Here is a 19,799-nt window from a genome sequence, read left to right as displayed (position 1 = left end):
CACTGAATTCCCCAAGGACCCATTTACATTATTATTAAGTAAAAAGCCTAACAAGTTCTCCAATGAAGCGCATAAACTGAACCAGCATATATTAATGGCAGCCAGACTTATAATAGCCAGTCATTGGAAAAAAATCCCATTGCCTCTTGCAACTCTGAAAGCAAAAGTAATACACATTGCAACCAATGAGAAGCTAACCCATCTCCTTAAAGAGAATATGGAAGCCTGTGATAAAATCTGGCTACCCTGGCTGGCACAGGAAAACAACCCTCAACTCTTCTTAGCGCTACATGCATGAAAAATGTCATGACAAACAGAGTATTGGTATGAACCCTAGCTGATCTCCCGAACTAATAAGTAAACCTAACATCCCAGTCGCCACTTACCAGATGCTATGAAAGTAAACTTGAGTCTTAGTTCAAATGCCTGAATCTCACTGTTGTTCTTGTTGACCCACCCTTATTTCCTCCCCCCTTTTATTTATGGTATTCTAAGCAATATGATGTGATAACTGATAATGCTGTTCTACAAAATACAATAAAACATTTAATTTAAAAAAAATAGCATTTTCTCATAGAATTTAATCTAGCTCTTAAGTTGATATATATTAGGTGCTTATAGCATGCTCATTAGAAGTCAAGGCTCTTGCTGAGATTTGTTTAAATTAGTGATGAGCGGGACGTGGCCTGCATGGCGATCGCAGCAAACCTAGAGAGCTCTGTGCACGGGGTGAATTATCCTGTGGTTGCCCTGAAAGTATATATCCAAACCACTACCCAGACCTGATTTATATCCTTAGCGAATGAAGTCCAAAGGTGTGGAGAAGCTGAGTCAGATACGATGCAAGGGGGAAAACTACAGTCCACACTATGGAGTCCCAAGATGGCGCCTCTCACAGCTCCAAAACATGGCGACCTCGGAGGCAGAGGGGAAAGGAGAAGGAGCCATGCAGAAACTCACACAATTCGCAAGGACTCCATTACCCAAACAAACTCTTAAAGGTATGGAACCAGAACCACAAAATAAAACTATGCAGGCAACAGATGAGGCAGAATGAGTTACACCTGCCATCCCTGCACTTCCCAATGTAGTCACTGACCCAACTCTAGCTGAAGTACTAAAGGCAATTACTTCAAATAATACGTTCGTGGAACAATGGCTGCTTAATAAATTTGGTCAAACAGCCTTTTGAGCGGCCTTTGCAGTTGAAAGGGCACACAGAATACCAGGCAGACCGCCTCCCCCAGGGGTACCGCCACGACCACTATAGCACGCCTTCTTAATTACTGTGATAGAGACACAGTACTAGCTGAAGCGAGGAAAGCTGGCAAACTCATGCATGATTACCAAAGAATATCAATATACCCTGATTTTTCCACCAATGTACAGAAGCAAAGGGCCAAATTTACAGAGATAAAGGTGAGACTGCGTCGGAAGCAGATTCCCTATGCCATGATCTTCCCAGCCCATCTGAGAATTGGAGCTGACGGAAAAACACATTTCTTCTCCTCCCCTGAGGACGCCATCTCCTGGTTGGAGACAAGGCCACACAGATAACCACAACAGGACTGAACTAAAGGGACTTAACCTGAGAATCTGAATAGATCCCACTTGCACAGCACCAAAGACAATACTGCATTTGTTTGACACAGCCACAATACAACTGAACTGTCTTAACATGAGAAAGACCCTGAAACAATATTGGAAATAACAATAACACTATGGCAAACCTCAGGACAGGTAACAATGCCATCGGGACAATTAGGATGAGGCATATAATAATATAAGAATACTGTAGCCCTAAGGGTAGTAATATCTCAGGGGATAACTTATCAAACCCAAACAACTGTTTAATTCAAGTTTAAGTTTTGTGTAATAAACTCAAAACCAGGGAAAGACCCCCTTAAATGCTCATTATATAGACCAATCTCTCTAATCAATGCTGATGCTGATGCAAAAATATTGGTGACGGTATTAGCCTCTAGACTTGCAGCGCACCTCTCCATTATAATCTTCCCAGACCAAACAGGTTTTATGCCTGGACAGACCACTGACACAAATATTAGAAGGCTAGAAGGAGTAGTAGCATCACTAGACAACGAAAAGGCCTTAGACTCGAGTGGAATGGGAATACCTTTGGGCCACAGTGAAACAAATGTGAATTTGCCCCAACTTTATAAAATGGGTCAAAGAATTGTATCACCTCCAGTCAGGACTAACACCAAAGTGTCTAACATCTTCCAGATCAAAAGAGGTACGAGGCAGGGGTGCCCCCTATCACCATTGTTGTTTGCAATTGCTATGGAACCCATGGCGAGCCGTATTAAACACTCCTTGAAGGAGGATGGGTTGAGAATAAGTCCAAAAAAATAGATAATCTCTATGTATGCAGATAATACACTCCTGTACTTAGCCAACTCAGACTGGGCCCTACCACTTGCCCTAATTAATTAATACACATACAAACTACTCAGGATTGAAAATCAACTGGTCCAAATCAGTACCTTTGCCAATTGACCCTTTTCCACCGAATTCCCCCTCACATCAACAGGGCCTAAAATGGGTGGAGACCTTTAAATATCTAGGAATATGGGTTTGTAAGGACTGAAGCTTGGGCTCACACTGACCTTACTATATACCACAACATTACACAGCCACTGTACACCATTGTATTAATAAATAGACATTGGATAAAATTGTTCTCTATGAGCACATCTGCACTATCATGTTCTTTATCATGTTCTTACTACTAGCATATAACAATGATACACCCATCATGTCTGGCGTTTAGCATTATTTACTTAACATATTACATCTGCTGAGTGTGCACAGTATTGTCCTGTCCCTGCACTATGCTGTCTTGCAGGAGTTGCATATTTTTGCACTTGCACTTTTTGTCTGTTGTCTGGTACATCTATGTTGTGTGTAGCACCATGGTCCTAGAGGAATGTTGTTTCACCACACTGTGTACTGTACAAACGTATATGGATGAAATTACAATAAACTCTCTCTTGACTCTTGAACTTTCCTATCCCTCATGGGATGTATTAATCTGTTTAACCTGTTTAAAATGGTGATCCTCCCCAAACTAACATATATATTTAGACAAGCCCCGGCTGATTTGGTGCCAAATCTCTATTTGTACTACCTGGCAACACAAATAACAGTGGCATGACAATGGACAACACCAAATTTATCTAATGCAGCAACACTTTTAGAAGCCCAGGTATTGGGATCCCTGGAGGAGCTCAAAAACGCATTATATTGATGCACAAAATACACTAAAAAGTGCTCTCCACTAATGAAAGCCATGGTAAAGGTCTGGCAGACAACTCTCCAGTTCTTCCCAAAACCACAGCAACATAGCTTGTGCTACACCCCACTGTGGGGCAACCCACAATTAAACCACTTACGTAGTATACCGGAGGGCAAGGTATAATATCAAGTATATGGCTGATGTGACAGAGGAAGTCAAGCTATTATCATATCAAATCCTTAAGCAAACATTCCCACTCCCCAACAACATGTTTTTTCACTACTTGCAGTTAAGGCACGCTTGGGAAGCCCAATTCGGGAAACTACCAATAGACACTACGCAGAGATGGCTCGAACCGGGAATACACACAGCAGAGCTAAAAAAAAACCTTTGCCATATTTTTATGCAAAATTAATACAGGCAAGTAGCACCCCACAGCGGAAAGCTGAGGTCCAAATGGCAACAGGATATCCCGCAGATTACAGAAGAGATATGGGAGGACATTCTTGATACAACATTTGATGGGGTTATTAGCAGTAAAGACAAAATGATCCAGCTAAATTACTTATATTAAAACGTAATCCCGATTTAACTCTAGAATGTTCTAAATGCCAACATGCTCTAGCAGACCTTATACACATGATATGGTATCTTAGTGGCAGATTTATCAAGGGTCAAATTGAAAATTAAAATTTCAAGCTATTTTTGTGTACTTCGAAAATTTTCACACGTAAAAACGTCCATTGACTTCAATGTGTTTTGCAAAATATTCACTGTTTCGCTCATTTTTTCAAAGTTTTGCAAATTTTTCGGCGAAGTGAAATGGGACAGATTCGCTCATCACTAGTTTAAATAAATGTATTAAACTGTAAAAAACTGTTAAAAAATCAAGATATCTGGCTTTCTGAACAGCAACTTAAGAGGGAAAAAAAAAACGATTTAATTTTTTCGAAGTAACTTGTACTGTATTATATACTGTTTATACTAATTTATTGTTCATTTAATCTATTTTCACTTTTTGATACACTTCCATAGCTTGTAAGTCATTAACAAAATGCATTTGTGGTATTTTGTGTTTTCTTTAAGAAAAAACATGTTTATAATGTAGTTAGCTTGACTAAAATTGGCTGGGAGAGACTACCTTAACCACATACTTTAAATCTAGTGTTATACAAAATAAACATGGAGAATTGCATATGGTTAACATACTGGTATGGATTAGGTAAATTGTCTGATCTGAACTGAACTTTTGCATGCCTCTCCCATACTATATAAGCTGTCAAACAACCCCTTTGGTAGATATAAAAGTTATCATAAGTATAGAACTAAAGGTGTAATTGCTGTTTTGTTGGCAGATGAAATGATAAAAGCTAAGTGAAATCTACTGATAAACTGATTAAATCAACTGGCAATCTTCTTAGAGGGTCACACTGCCATATTTCCATTCCTTGCTTGTGAGCACCTTCTTGGACTTGCAACTTCAAGGGGGTTAATTATCAAAATCCAAATTATTCTCATGTTTTAAATACAAAAAGTCTGACCAAACAAGAATCCACAATTTCCCCTTCTTTATCATTAATCCATGAAAAAATCGGATCGGGAAAAAACACAGTTTTTAATGATTGTCACACGAAAAATAAGATTTTTTTAGATTTGATGCCTGAATGTCTGCATTTTCCTTGAAATCAGCGGAAACACCTGAAATGTTCGGATTATCATACGAAACCCAGTGCAGACCATAATATCTTGCAAATAGGACCTCTGCCATTGACTTCTACAGGACCTCAACAGGTTGAAGATGGAGTATTTTCGGATTTGGCTTTTTGCATTCTCGGGTATAATATACCTTGAAAAATTCCATGAAAAATGGAAAAATTTTATAGTAAAAAAAAAAAACCTTAATTTCCAATTACAAAAAATATTTATGTCAGACACTTTTCTTAAATAATATGCAATATAAATAAAATATGATGCTAAGTAGTATGTGTGAAACGGAATGCATTATCATCACCTGCCTCCATTCAAAAATAACTTTTGCTTGATTTTTTCAGTTCTCCAATATACTGTACATTAATTACAAATTGTCATTGGTTTTATAGTTATTTGTACATGTAATTGCCACTAACTACCCATAGACACTACGCCGAGTGGGCTGAACCGGGAATACACACAGCAGAGCTAAAAAAAACCTTTTTCATATTTTTATGCAAAATTAATACAGGCAGGTATTACCCACAGCGGAAAGATGAGATCCTAATGGCAACATTTTGTAAAATTATAGATTTAATATATATTTTGCATAATCTCCAGTTTGTATTGTTGTGTACTATTTTACTGTAAGAATGAATACTACCACATTCAGGGGCAGATTTATTAAAGGAATTGTTCAGTGTAAAAATAAAAACTGGTTAAATAGATAGGCTGTGCAAAATAAAAAATGTTTCTAATATAGTTAGCCAAAAATGTAATGTATAAAGGTTGGAGTGATTTGATGTATAACATGTCAGTCAGAACACTACTTCCTGCTTTTCAGCTCTCTTGGTTTACACTGACTGGTTACCCTGGCTACCAGGCAGTAACCAATCAGAGACTTGAGGGGGGGCCACATGGGTCATATCTGTTGCTTTTGAAACTAAGCTGAATGCTGAGGATCAATTGCAAACTCACTGAACAGAAATGTACCATGTGGCCCCCCTTCAAGTCGCTGACTAACTCAGAGTAATAGAGCTGAAAAGCAGGAAGTTGGATTCTGGCGGTTTTATTAGACATCTGTTCACTCCAGCCTTTATATATTACACTTTTGGCTAACTAACTATATTAGAAACATTTTTTTATTTTGCACAGCCTATCTATTTACCCAGTTTTTTTTTTCACACTGAACTATTTCGAAGTGGAAATTTGAAATCAAATTTTCTATTTTTTTGGTTAAAACTCTCAAATTTGAATTGTGAATTATCCAAACTCGATTTGAGTTTTAATTTGAATTCAAATTAGAATTTTGAGATTTATCATATTCTTGCCTTTTAAGAACTCAAATTTGATTATCCGCCTCCTAACACCTGCTGAATTACTGTATAAGTCAATGGTAGAGGTCCAGGGATCAATCTGGTAATGAAGTTTTTATAATTCTAATATAATTAGAATCAAGTTTTTATAATTCGAATATAATTCGACTTTAGTTTTTGGGTCGATTCAATTCATCTGACTTTAAAAAATTTGTTTTTAATAATCATTTTGATTGGCCGAATTTCGAATTTATGGGAGTTTAGGACGTTTAAAAAACTCACATGAATTAGAAATTCGACCCATGATAAATAGTAGTAGTAATATATAAACTACAGACAACAAAAGTTACTAATTAATGTAATTAAAATGTTTAGCACTGCTCGCAATGTAAAATCATTTGCTGGTGAATATTACATTGTGCATTTTCAGCATTGCTAAACAATTGTTTAGCCTTAACACCTGCTCTGGATTTTTGATGAATATTCTGTTGCAAAAAGGTTTTGCTATTGTGAAATTTTATTACATCCATGCAAACATTCGCAAAAACTATTTGCTAGCAAACTTTGCGATGCAGTCGAGGTCTTTAATCAATCAAAAAGGATGCAAACATGGTCACTAACATTCACAAGCATCTTTGTGCAGGTTTTTTGCGCTAATGAAACATATTACATTTCCCCCTAAGTGTAGTAGTAGATACCATTACCAGTGGACCAGAGGTAATGTCAAAAATCACAGACATGTTTTTAAGAAACTTGCAACATGGGAGCCTTTTTTTCTATTGAAAAAGCATTTGTAGCATAGTGTATAGGAGGTCCTCTAACAATGTAGGGCATGTGTGTAGCAGTATATTGAGTGAAAAAAGCAGTCTCTCACTAATATTATGACCTGGTTGTTAGAAAAAAATGGACCCTTGCTGCTAGAGAGGTACTGAACAAAAACCTTAATGTCAAGGCCCAGTGGCCATTGGTCAGTGAAGTTAGGACCAAGGAGGAAGCTATATATCACTGTAACAAAAGAGTTAACGAAGGTTTGAGGTCATATCCAGGCAGAAAAAGTCAGGGGAGGCAGTGAGGAATTGTAGTCAGGAACAAAGCAGGAATTAAAAAAGCTGTGAATCAAGCAGAAAAAGTATATAGGAGCACCCAGGAACCTTTTAAAGAAAGACCTATAATTGAACCCATGTCTTTAGTGTCTATTTATTTTGAATTTTCGCACAAGTCTCAATGTGATGTCATGACCCACATGGCAACCATGGGCCATTTTGGATGCAGCAGTTGGGCATTCCAGACTCAATTAATTTTTTTTGATTAATTATAATTAATTATTTATAAGTTAAATTAAAGGTGAACCACTCCTTTAAAGGGGTTGTTCACCTTTGAGTTAACTGTTAATATGATGTAGAGAGTGATATTCTGAGACAATTTGCAATTGGTTTTCATTTTTTATTATTTAAGGTTTTTGAGTTATTTAGCTTTTTATTGAGAAGCTCTCCATTTTGCTATTTCAGCCATCTGGTTGCTAGGGTCCAAATTACCCTAGCAACCATGCACTGATTTAAATAAGAGACTGGAATATAAATAGGAGAGGACCTTTCTAGAAACTAAGAACTAAAATTTGGCAATAACAATACATTTGTAGCCTTACAGAGCATTTGCTTTTTAGATGAGGTCAGCGACGCCCATTTGAAGGCTGTAAAGAATCAAAAGAAAAAGGCAAATAATTATAAAACTATACAAAATAAATAATATAAACCAATTGAAAAGTTGCTTAGAATTGGCCATTATATTACATTCAAAAAGTTTACTTATAGGTGAACCACCCCTTTAAAGAAGAAAATGACAATGCTACCAGTGATAGCTAATGATGGGACTTGAAAAATAGTGAAGGCATAAATCTTTTTTGTCAGTTGGCACTATGCACCATATAGAGGGAGATGCACTTTTAGTCAGGGGACTAATATCAGCATTAGATAAGTTGGTTTGGCTTGGTTTGGCTTCTCAGTACTGCCCAGCTGTTAATGGTAATAATTTTGGGTGATGCATCCAGAGTTCTTGGACCTAGTGCTGTAACCCATGTGTAACATTATTCCACAAGAATTAAGTCAGAAAAAAATCATAACAAAGAACGGTTATACAGAATTCTTCAGAATATATTTTGATCCCATTTTTATTATTAAAATTGCATTGTGCTATGCATTGCTAATGACATTAATTATAAAGGATAATAATAGTAATACAGTTAATGATTTATTTCACTATATACAGTACTTACAACCACATCACCCATGAAAATGAGATTTAACCATATTTTTTATAGTTCTAAAGGAAGATCAATTTCTGGTTTTCTTTGTTTGTTCACAGGGGGGGACCGTGAGCGGATGACTGTAAACCATGAGACCTACCTTCTTATGGCCAGCACCCAAAATGACATGGAAGACTGGGTGAGGTCCATCCGCAGAGTTATATGGGCACCATTTGGAGGAGGTATGATAAATATTATTTAGTAATTTAGTTGAGTCATACCCTTAAAATGTTTTTATTTTTTTACCTTACACATTTACCTTTTTATATATACGGTATATACATACCCTGTAAACCATGTAGAGGGCCAGCAGGGTAAGGAAACCGGTTTTTCAAATCTGAAACTCTTAAAGATTTTTTTTGTACTTCCATAAACAGTCTTTCTCACAAGCATTTTCAGGAGAATTTAGTACAAACACATAGCAAAGCATAGGTTGATTTAACTTGTGTTTCCTTGGAGTGGAATGTAAGCAAAAGCCATTGCTGGGAATGCATGATGAAACACTTGTATCTATAAGTATAACAACTACGTTTCATGCTCAAGAACTAAAATAATATAATTAGTAAAGGCGAAAACAGTTTTTTATGTGTTTTATTTGCACATTCTGCCCAGCCAAACTGAATCTGAATCCTAATTTGCATATGCAAATTAGGGACAGGGAGGGAAATCGCTGACTTTTTGTCACAAAACAAGGAAGTAAAAAATGTTTTCCCCTTCCCACCCCTAATTTGCATATGCAAATTACAATTCAGATTCGGTTCGGTATTCGGTTGAATCTTTTGCGAAGGGTTCGGGGGTTCAGCCGAATCTAAAATAGTGGATTCGGTGCATCCCTAATTAATACAGAGACATCAAAATAAACATGGTATTGCACTTATGAAAAGTTTCAGTAGAAAGTCATTTTGTTACAAATAAAATAGCTGTATGATAGATATTCTAGTACATACAGTTTCTTATTAAGCTGGCATCTTTTCAAGGTCAGAAAGGTTCTTTCTGGCGATACCAAGCCTGATTTGTTTGTATTCCCATGAAAATATAATACAGCATGGTAGGGTGCTGAATGTACTAAGTACAGGGTTGGACTGGGGGGCCCAGGGCCCACCAGGGCTGCTGCTTTGGGGCCCCAGCAGCAAAAACGTGACAGGCCATCTGCAGCCTTCCCCCCCCCGCATACTTTTTTTCCCTGTTCGTGGCCGCAGCCGTGGACCGGGAGGAAGGTCAAAGGAGCAGCTCCAATAGCGGGACTCGCTGATGGGGCCCACAACAGCTGGGGGCCCAGTGTACCGCTGGCCCAGTCCAACCCTGACTGAGGAGGAACATTTTATATGATACTTCACAGATGCACAAATGTGCTGAATTCAGGTTGTCTCACTCATCAACTTCATTAAGCTGGCTGCTTGATGTAAATATTAATTTACCTATTAAATGAATGTTTATTCACTGCTTTAAGAGGTAGGATTAGAAAAAGCAAATACCATTTCTTCATTGGCGAATACAGTTACTATAAGTTGTGGATATTTTGATCCAATGTACCGTATATACTCGTGTATAAGCCGACCCGTGTATAAGCCGAGGTACCTAATTTACCTAAGAAAACTGGAAAAATGTATTGACTCGTGTATAAGCCTAGGGGCCCCATGTCAGATTTCAAAATGTGAATGTGTAAATGTGTAATCATGTTTTATGGCATAGAAATCTATCTAAAACTATTTAAAAGAGCCTCCCCATAATTCCATCAGCAGGAACATGACACTGCAAAAATATGCTTACCCTGAGAAGGATCAGTGTGGGCCAGGTTATAAATAGGACACAGTTCTCTAGCACAGACGCATAGTGATGCCACTGCTGATCCGACGGGGTGAAAACATCAAAATCCCTCATAAAATGGCTGGAGAAATGTTCCCCTTTACACCCAGCACCCTGCGAGCCCTGCAGAGACAGAGGGAGCAACTGGAGAGCGAAGATCAAAGGAGAGCGTTGAGCATCGAACTCTTGTCCCGCAGAGCTTTGACTTCCAGCCCAGCAGTGCGACCCCCTGTGACCCGGCCCCAGCAGGACTGTCTGTGACTGACTGTCACGATCGCCGTCCGGAGCAGGTCCAGGAGCTCCGGGCGGCGCGTCCTTCCCTGCCGGCGTTCGCTCCCAAAATGGCGGCGCCCATGGCCGCCACGTGGGTAGCGGCCGGCTTTTAAAAAGTACTTTTTTTGTGTCAGTATCACTTTAAGGGCTGTCCTATATATATATATATAGATAGATATAGATATAGATATAGAGATATATATATATATATATATATATATATATATATATATAGATAGATATATAGATAGATATATATATAGATATATATATAGGACAGCCCTTAAAGTGATACTGACACAAAAAAAGTACTTTTTAAAAGATGAATGTACAAAGTTATATATATGTCATGTTGATCGTTTTTTGCTGAGAGGTTTGTTTTTGTAAGCAATTGTTAGTTCAAGTTTCTAAACCTGACTGTTTTGCCAACCTGACTGTCCAATCTCAGCCTGTCAGTTAAAGTTTCTAATGCGAACGGACTCCTGCTGCACAAATATGGCAGCCCCCTCATACGGGAACATGGGGCATCAGTAATGTAAAAGCATTGTGCAAATACTTTATGGCAAAGTATAAATTGCTTTCAAAGGCAATATTATGAAAGATGTAAAAAAGAGTTTAATTTATGGTGTCAGTGGGGCTCATTTATCAACACTGGGCAAATGTGCCCATGGGCAGTAACCCATAGCAACCAATCAGTGATTAGCTTTTTGAAGCCTGCTGCAAGTAGAACAATGAATGCAGCAATTTGATTGGTTGCCATGGGTTACTGGCCATGGGCAAATTTGACCAGTGTTGATAAATAAGCCCCAGTATCTCTTTAAAGGGGCAGAAATAAAGTGAGAGCTAACATTAAAAGGAGAAACCACCTCCATATATTATATACATACTTAGCAGTAATGCTGTTCATCCTATAGTATACAAGCAAATTTTGATGAGCAGCATTACTGCTAAGTATGTTTATATAATATATTGAGGTGGTTTCTCCTTTTAATGATAGCTATCCCTTTATTTCCACCCCTTTAAGGGCTGTCCAACAGCTCAGCATTTGAGAGGGTTAAGTAGCAGATGTGGATACATCGCTTTTAAACTAGTTTAGGACTGACGCAATGGACACTGCCTTGAAGGGGCATGCCGTTGTATGCATGTTTGTACAAACAAGGTGACCAAATGTGTCTCATTTGTATGCAGGTAATTCCTCTCTTTGCCTATATAGCTAATATTTCGTTCTTTTTCTCTTAACATGCATTTATGGCACTTAATGTTTTTGGAGTGCTAAGAAAGTTGGAATAAATAAATTATCTTTTTTCACTATAAAGAAGGCCTGAGAGAGCCAGGGGATTAAAAAAAACAAAAAAACCCACATTGGTGTCAGTAGAATTGAACTCGTGGATTCAGGACTTCAATTATAGCTGTTTTCATGACATTGGGTCTTTTCGCCGCTTCAGGACTTCAGCGTCGGCTCCTTTTGTGACTTCGGGTCTTTCCACGGCTTCAGGACTTCGTCTGCTCGGCACTTCCGCATTCAGCCATTCGGGACTTCGATCGAGCAGCACCGCTTCGGAGCTGTCAAGGGGGGGCCCAGCTCTTCGAAAAGTGCAGGCCTGCCGGGCCCCCCTTCAAGCCCGGGCCCAGGACACTTGTCCCCCCCTGATGGCGGCCCTGGTTCCTGATCCTGTAGCTAGTTTCCTATCCAAATGACTTTATTAAGCCCAACAGTTTAGAAAGCATTCATTTGTGGGGTACAGTATCAAGTGCTTAGTATCAGTATCAAGGACTTCGATTCTTAGTGCTTCTTCATTTACTCCTTAAATGAATAATTTGAGAACAGTAACAATTTAAAATAATTTTAAATGACAACCATTTATGTTCGGTGTTTTTAGCTGAAAACATAATGCCCCAATCAATGCTCTGAATGGCAGCCCTAAAGGCACTAAAATTAGCTTTTATGAAATTCATGGTTTTTGTTGCCCCAGTGTATATTTGTTTTTTGCACCAGACATTAAATGATATAACATTATGGTCACTATTAACCAGGGGTTCAATTACTTGCACATTTGCTATAAGTATACACTATTTGAAATAAGTATGCACTAGATCCAGAATAGCATTTTTTCTGGTTGGCTCCTCAACAACTTGTGCCATAAAATTGTCATGCAACAAGATTTTAAACGTGTTCCCATTAACTTGATCAGGCAATAACATAGCATACTCTTACAATTAATTTGCTGGACTCTTTACAATTGCTAAAGAACTCCCCTTTTCCCCCCTTATTTTTTAGCACCACCTTCTCATTTTTACAGTTAGGCCCATAAATATTTGGACAGAGACAACATTTTTCTAATTTTGGTTCTGTACATTACCTGTCAGGACCCAAAGGCTCAGGTTGAAGTTACGGACCAAGGAGGAAGAAGCGGGTTCCAATACAGTTCACGGTATCCAAGGGGTTAAGAAGTAGAGTAGCCAAAACCAGGCAAAGGTCAGTTCATGCAGCAAGGTTCTTAGTCAATATAACAGGCCGAGGTCAAGATCAGGAATCAGAGGTCAAAAAGTAGTATAACACACCCAGGTTGAACCTATGATTGGGCAATGACTGTAGGCCTCTGGAGTCCTTTTATAGGCAGATTTTGCGCCAAGATGTGTGTGATGACGTCACGCCGCACACGCTGACATTATGCGTTGACGCCGCATGTTTTGACGCTGTGCCCGGATTGACGCACCGACGTCTGACGTCGTTCCCCTGGTTGCTGCCATTTTGTGGAGTAAGGAGTGCCGATGAGTGCTCCTTACAGTAGCCCCCTTCTCCATGGAGTACCACCAAGATTGGGTTTTGAAGGAAATTGCTTATGGAACCTCTGTATAAGAAGTGAAGCATGGATGTCTGAATGTTTAATCCAGGAGCATACCCCCAGCCCAAAACCTCTCCATTCAACCAAGTATTGAAGGTAACCTCTGGAAAAGCAAGAGTCCAAGATCTTCTCCACTTCATACTCTTGATAACCATCTACAATTATGGGAGCAGGAAAAGAGGTTTAATAAGGGATACATGAAACACAAACAGAATCCTCATCTCTGATGGAAACTGAAGTCGAATTGCCACCGGATTGATGAGTTCAATTATGGGAATAGGAGCAATGAACTTGGGCCCCAACTTAGAAGATGGAATTTTGAGGTGGATGTTCTTGGTAGAAAGCCAAACTTTGTCTCCAAGAGAGTACTGAGAAGGAGAGCGCTTCATATCGGCATAAGACCTTTGAGAAATAGAACTTTTCTCCAGGTTGGACTTAGTAGCTTGCCAGATTGTGGACATGTGGGACACTTGATCATTGTCCGTAGATACAGATAGCGCCAGCCTGGTTTGTCTGGCTTGCTCGCTGTAACTAAATGGGATAGACGCGCTATTCGCACTGCATGCAGTTCCCCACGTTGCCTTGACGATCAACAAAAGGTTTAATTGAGTTTCCTTCAGCGCATTACTGAAAATGGACACCAGGTTGTGCATGGTACACTTTGCCCTCTACAGGAAGAAAGTGACATCATTAAACTGTTTCATATGCAGAAAAGTAAATGTTATAAATGTATCAATTTGGGTCTGGGAAACCTGCCAATTCAGTGCTCCAACTTTAATTACTATTGTGTACCATAGTCTGGATGATTTGTGAATCGTTTTTGTCACATAGGTTTTATGTCTTAAACTCTAAGATGGTTATGGAGTGCTAATTCTTGAATGATTTCTGTTGAACTCTGTAGCCTAATGGTTACGGTGCTAGTTTTTGAAACAAAGGGTCATGACTTCAAAAACTTATAATTGACTTTATGCAAAATGATTTAAATATCCTAAAATTTCAAATTCAATATTATAGGCCATAAAATATAAAGAATAAACACTAAAGACTATATTTTATGGCATATAATATTGAATTTGAAATTTTAGGATATGTAAATCATATTGCATAAAGTCTATTATAGGTCTTGAACTCATGACCCTCAGTTTCAAATAGGAGTACCTTAACCATTAGGCTACTGAGTCCAATGGTACTTGTTGAAGGAATTACTACTTCATAACCATCTCATAGTTTAAGACACAAAAACAATTTGCAAATCATCCAGACTGTGAAGGGAATAAGAAATGGTTTTTATTCATGCAGTTCATTTCATTAATGTAATTAACAGTAGCTTTATGAAGTAATAAATACAATGTGAGTATAGGCCCATTTCACATTAATTAATTAATAAATCATTACATAAAATGGTGTAATGAAACAGTGTTTGGTATTGAGTCTCAGAGCAAGGTTACTCCTCCACTCTCCACTAAGAAACTCATCTGTAGTTACTCCACTGTGGTTATTTAAGAAAATTAGTCAAGAAAAAGGACAGGAGAATAGTTTAGAATATAATTTTCTTGATGTCCCCAGTTCAAGTAGCATGGAGTAGCTAGTGATTTCAATTACTGGCAATTGAGAGGCATATTCAGGACATCTGTCGCCCGAGGCTACATCAAAATAAATCGCAGGTGACAAATCTCCTGAATTTTCCCCGTCGGCCATTGCCCTAAGTCAGTGCTCCCCAACTAGTGGCTCGTAAACAACATGTTGCTCTTCAACCCATTGCATGTTGCTCTTCAACCCGTTGCATGTTGCTCCTAGTGGCCTTAAAGGAACTGTAACACAAAAAAATTTAAGTGTTTTAAAGTAATGAAAATATCATGTACTGTTGCCCTGCACTGGTAAAACTGATCTGTTTGCTTCAGAAACATTACTATGTTTGAGCAATGGCGGAAATTGAAAAACGGCTATATGGCACAGGTTAACTAATGGATAACAGATAACACCATTAAACAGACAGAGTTGATTTGCTCTCTGCTGTGTAACTTGAGCTTTTTCTCCTTTTTTTGCCCCCATTGCTACACAGCAGCGTATTTATATAAATAATAGTAGTGTTTCTTAAGCAAACACAGCAGTTTCACCAGTGCAGGGCAACACTGCATTATATTTTCATTAGTTTAAAACACTTTTATTTTTTGACGTTACTGTTCCTTTAAGGCAGGTGCTGAATTCCAGACTTGGAGGCAAGTTATGGTTGAAAAAAAACCAGGTTTACCTTATTTGGCATCCGCATTAACTTTTTGCATGCATGTGTTGCTCACCAACTCTTTTTACAATTGAACGTGGCTCACAGGTGAAAAAGGTTGGGGACCCCTGCCCTAAATGATCTGAATTACATTCCCACATCAGGACTTTTAAATCTTTGGTCACACAATGAAAGGCCTTTGAAAGGCCCTGGTACAATTGCACCCCCTGCTTCCCCGGTAGTTCCGCCACTGACATGGTAAGCAAAAGTGAACACAGGCTAGGCGAGAGAATTGATGCTAGTAAACTCAATTTTTCATTTTACAATTACAGTGGCATTAAAAAAAGCACTGTAATGTTGTTATTAATGCATATTCTCCATAGCACACTTTTGCGTAAACTGTTACAAATAAAATAAAACTGTAAAAAATAATGAAAAACTTACATTTTTTAATAATATACAGTTAAGTATTAAAAAATTAAAAAAAAATATTTTTTATTTTAGTAACAACAGTAATTGAACCAATGACCTTTCATATCCAAATCCCCTTTCCTAACCAGTAGGCTACAGAGCAAATCTGCCTTATTTTTTTCCAGTTTAAAAGTATTCAGTAATATTTAATCTGTGGAACACTGCAATCTTATTCAAATAGAGGCAGCATAATTAATATGTAAGTGCAGATTACATTTTAATATTTTTGGAGGTCAGATCAGCTTGTATTTTGTGTATCCAGCACTGCTTAACGTGTGCCAATATAATGCCATCCCTACATAAAACTTCTTAGAACTACATGTCTCCACCTGAACTTGTGTTTCACACATAGTTAAATCATTTTGCATGCTGTCTACCACAATACGAACGATTGGCCATTTCTTTGCAATAGTTTAGGATTAGATTGCCAGTTAATGGAATATCCTCTGTCTGCAAGTCATGGAGTAAGCAGCTATAGAAATATATGGCGTGTGGCCACAGCTGGTATTGCACAAGTTTAAATAAAGGAAAATGCGATAAACGCGCAGAGGCAACTCTAGATAACTCGCTTGCTGCTACTTAGCTAGCGGTACAAAGCGTTAAACCTACAAAAAAAAGTGGCTGCATCTGTACTTTGGTGAGGAGTAAATCTTGAGGAAATGCCAAAGGATGTTGACCATATACACAGTAAAAAGGCGATATCTCAGAAGAGGCATGTAGTGAATTATTATGGGCAAATTCGGCCCAAGGAAGGAGTTCAGCCCAGTCACCTTGACACAATGAAATATGGCATCTTAAAAATTATTCAAGTGATTGATTTACTCATTCCGCGGTTCCATTGGATTGAGGATGATAGGCTGAAGAAAATTGAAGTGATAAATTGAGAGATTTGCATAAAGATTTAGAAAATTTAGAAATTAACTGAGAGCCTCTGTCTGAAACAATTTCAGGGGAAAGCCATGTAGGCGAAAAATATGTTGGATGAATAATTTTGAGAGTTCCAATGCTGAGGGGAATTGATGGAGGGGAATGAAATGAGCCATTTTACTGAACCTGTCAATTACTACCCAAATGACTACGTAACCTCGAGAAGATGGAAGATCCACAATAAAGTCCACGGCTAAATGAGTCTAGGGTCAAGAAGGAATGGGTAGTGGCATCAGTAGTCCCTTGGGAGAGGAATGACAGGATTTGGAAGCGGCACAAATGAAGCAAGAAGATACAAAATCTTTGACATCTTTCCACATAGAAGGCCACCAAACAAGACGAGACAAATCAGTAGTTTTCCTGATCCCAGGATGGCCTGCTTGTTTGGAATTGTCTGATTGACAAAGAACAGGGTGACAAAGATCAGGTGGTACATAGGCCACTCCAATCGGGGTATTGGGTGGTGCAGAAGATTGTGCCAATAGGATTGTGCCAATAGGAAACAATGCAGCCACAATCTTAGCACCCACATCAGGTGTCCACTTCAAAAAAAAGAAGGGGAGAAGAGGATCTGGATCAGAAGCAAAAAGAAGAAAAATATTTTTTCAATTACTTAAATGCTTCCAGGGCTTGTGGGATACAGCATTTAGGTTTCCCTCCTTTGTGGATGAGGGCCAATATTGGAGTAATTCTAGAAAAAAAGCCTTTGATGAACTGTCTATAATAATTGGCAACGCCGACCAATCTTTGTATGGCTCTGGTATTAGTAGCCACTCTCGAATTGTGGAGAATTGGCTGGATCCATCTCAAAGCCTACTTGGGATATGATGTAACCCAGAAACGGGATCTTAGAGGTTTTAATGTGCATTTTTCTAATTTGTCGAAGAGTGCATTCTTCCTTAGATGAGAGAGGACGTCCCGAACATGGACTCTGTGTTCATCCAGATCTTTGAAAAAGATGAGGATATAGTCCAGATAAACAACCACACAAAGTCCAAGTAAGTCTCTGAAAATGTTGTTGCCAAACTCTTGGAAGACTGCAGGCACATTGCAGAGCCCAAATGGCATTATGAGAAACTCATAATGACCATCACGAGTATTGAAAGCAGTCTTCCACTCGTCGCCTTCCCAGATTCGGATTAAATTGTATGCACCCCTGAGATCCAATTTAGTGAATAGACAGACCCCTCTGAGTTGATCAAAAAGTTCAAAATTAGAGGTAGCGGGTAACGATTTTTCGAGGTGATTTTATTGAGGCCTAGATAATCAGTGAAAGGTCGTATACTGCCATCGTTTTTCTCCACAAAAAAGAAGCTGGCCCCAGCTGGAGAAGAGGAAGGACGAATTAATCTGCGCTGAAGGTTTTCTTGGATGTAGTCCTTCATAGCTTTTGTTTCAGATGGTGAAAGCGGATATTTACAACCACGAGGAGGCATGGTGCCGGGGAGTAGATTAATGGGGCAATCGTAGGGTCGATGAGGGGGAAGGGTCTCTGCAGACTTTTTACAAAATAAATCACCAAAGTCCAGGTGAGCACAGGAAGCACAAGACATCTTCTGTAAGGAATTGGATGCTAGACAATACCACTGGCAGTGAGGGCTCCAATTGGATGTCTGACTTTTGATCCAATCGATGGTTGGATTGTGGAGACGAAGCCGGGGCAACCCCAAGACCACAGGAGTAGAAGGACAGTGGATAATAAGGAATGAAAATCTTTTATTATGCAGAGCTCCAGCTGTGACAGATAATTCCTGTGAGGCATGTGAGATGAAGGCAGTGGATAGTGGTCTGTCGTCAAACGCCAGAACCCGGAGAGGGGCCAACAAGGTTTGCAGAGGAATACCATGGAGTACAGCAAATGACTGATCAAGGAAGTTCCCAGCCACCCCTGAGTCAACGAAAGCTTGAGCCATGATCATCTTAGACGTGACTTGAAGCTGTACAGGAAGCAGAAACCATGAGAGGATTGGTGTGGATAGGGATCAATTCCGCCCAGGTGAGTCTCCCCAAACTTGCATAGGCATGGAAGTTTCCCTGTTTCACTGGACTGGTTGTAAGCAAAGTGAGCTTTGCCCCCTCTATATAAGCATAACCCAGCATTAGGTCTCCGAAGCTTCTCTTGTTCAGACAGACGAGCTCCCCCAATTTGCATGGGTTCCTCAGAGGAGGTAGAAGGGGATGGAGCAGGTGCGCTGGGGAGGAAAGGTCTCTGAAAGCGTGGAGCCAGCAAGGGTTAAAATTTCTTGCTTCTTTCCTTGTCAGATTGGTGCTCACCAATTCTGGTATCTATCTTAATGACCAGGGCAATAAGATCTTCCAACTGTTCAGGTAGATAACGTGAGACCAAATTGTATTTTAGATGGGTAGAAAGTCCTTGATAAAAGGCAGCATGGTAGGCCTCATTATTCCAATTTGTCTCAGCCACAAGGGTATGGAAGTCTATGGCATATTCATGACACTCCGACCCCCTTGACGAATCTGCAGCAGACGTGATGAAGCGGTAGTAACCTGACCAGGTGGATTAAAGACTGTGCAGAAGGATTGAAGAAAAACTTTGGCATCTTGAATGAGTGGGGGAAAAAGATTGCATAAAAATTTGAGGAACTTAAGCCTTTTTTTAACACAATCACTTCATTTCAGGGGCTCATTGGACCATTGACTCAAAGGCTATTTCATGGGCAGGTGTGGGCAA

General features: G+C 39.1%; 1 protein-coding gene across 4 annotated transcripts in view; it reads left to right on the top strand.

Moving 5' to 3' along the window:
• The window catches only part of arhgap24.L (Rho GTPase activating protein 24 L homeolog), a 366,864-nt gene that overhangs the window by 284,121 nt on the left and 62,944 nt on the right, over window positions 1-19,799 (top strand). For all 4 annotated transcript variants that reach the window (XM_041591276.1, XM_041591277.1, XM_041591279.1 and 1 more), the window contains one exon: window positions 8,623-8,745. In XM_041591276.1, the coding sequence (XP_041447210.1) occupies window positions 8,623-8,745 (123 nt within the window). The remainder of the gene's footprint in view (window positions 1-8,622; window positions 8,746-19,799) is intronic.

The sequence above is a fragment of the Xenopus laevis genome, chromosome 1L (assembly GCF_017654675.1).
Source record: "Xenopus laevis strain J_2021 chromosome 1L, Xenopus_laevis_v10.1, whole genome shotgun sequence".
Lineage (NCBI taxonomy): Eukaryota > Metazoa > Chordata > Amphibia > Anura > Pipidae > Xenopus > Xenopus laevis.
This window is presented reverse-complemented; position numbering and strand designations above follow the sequence as displayed.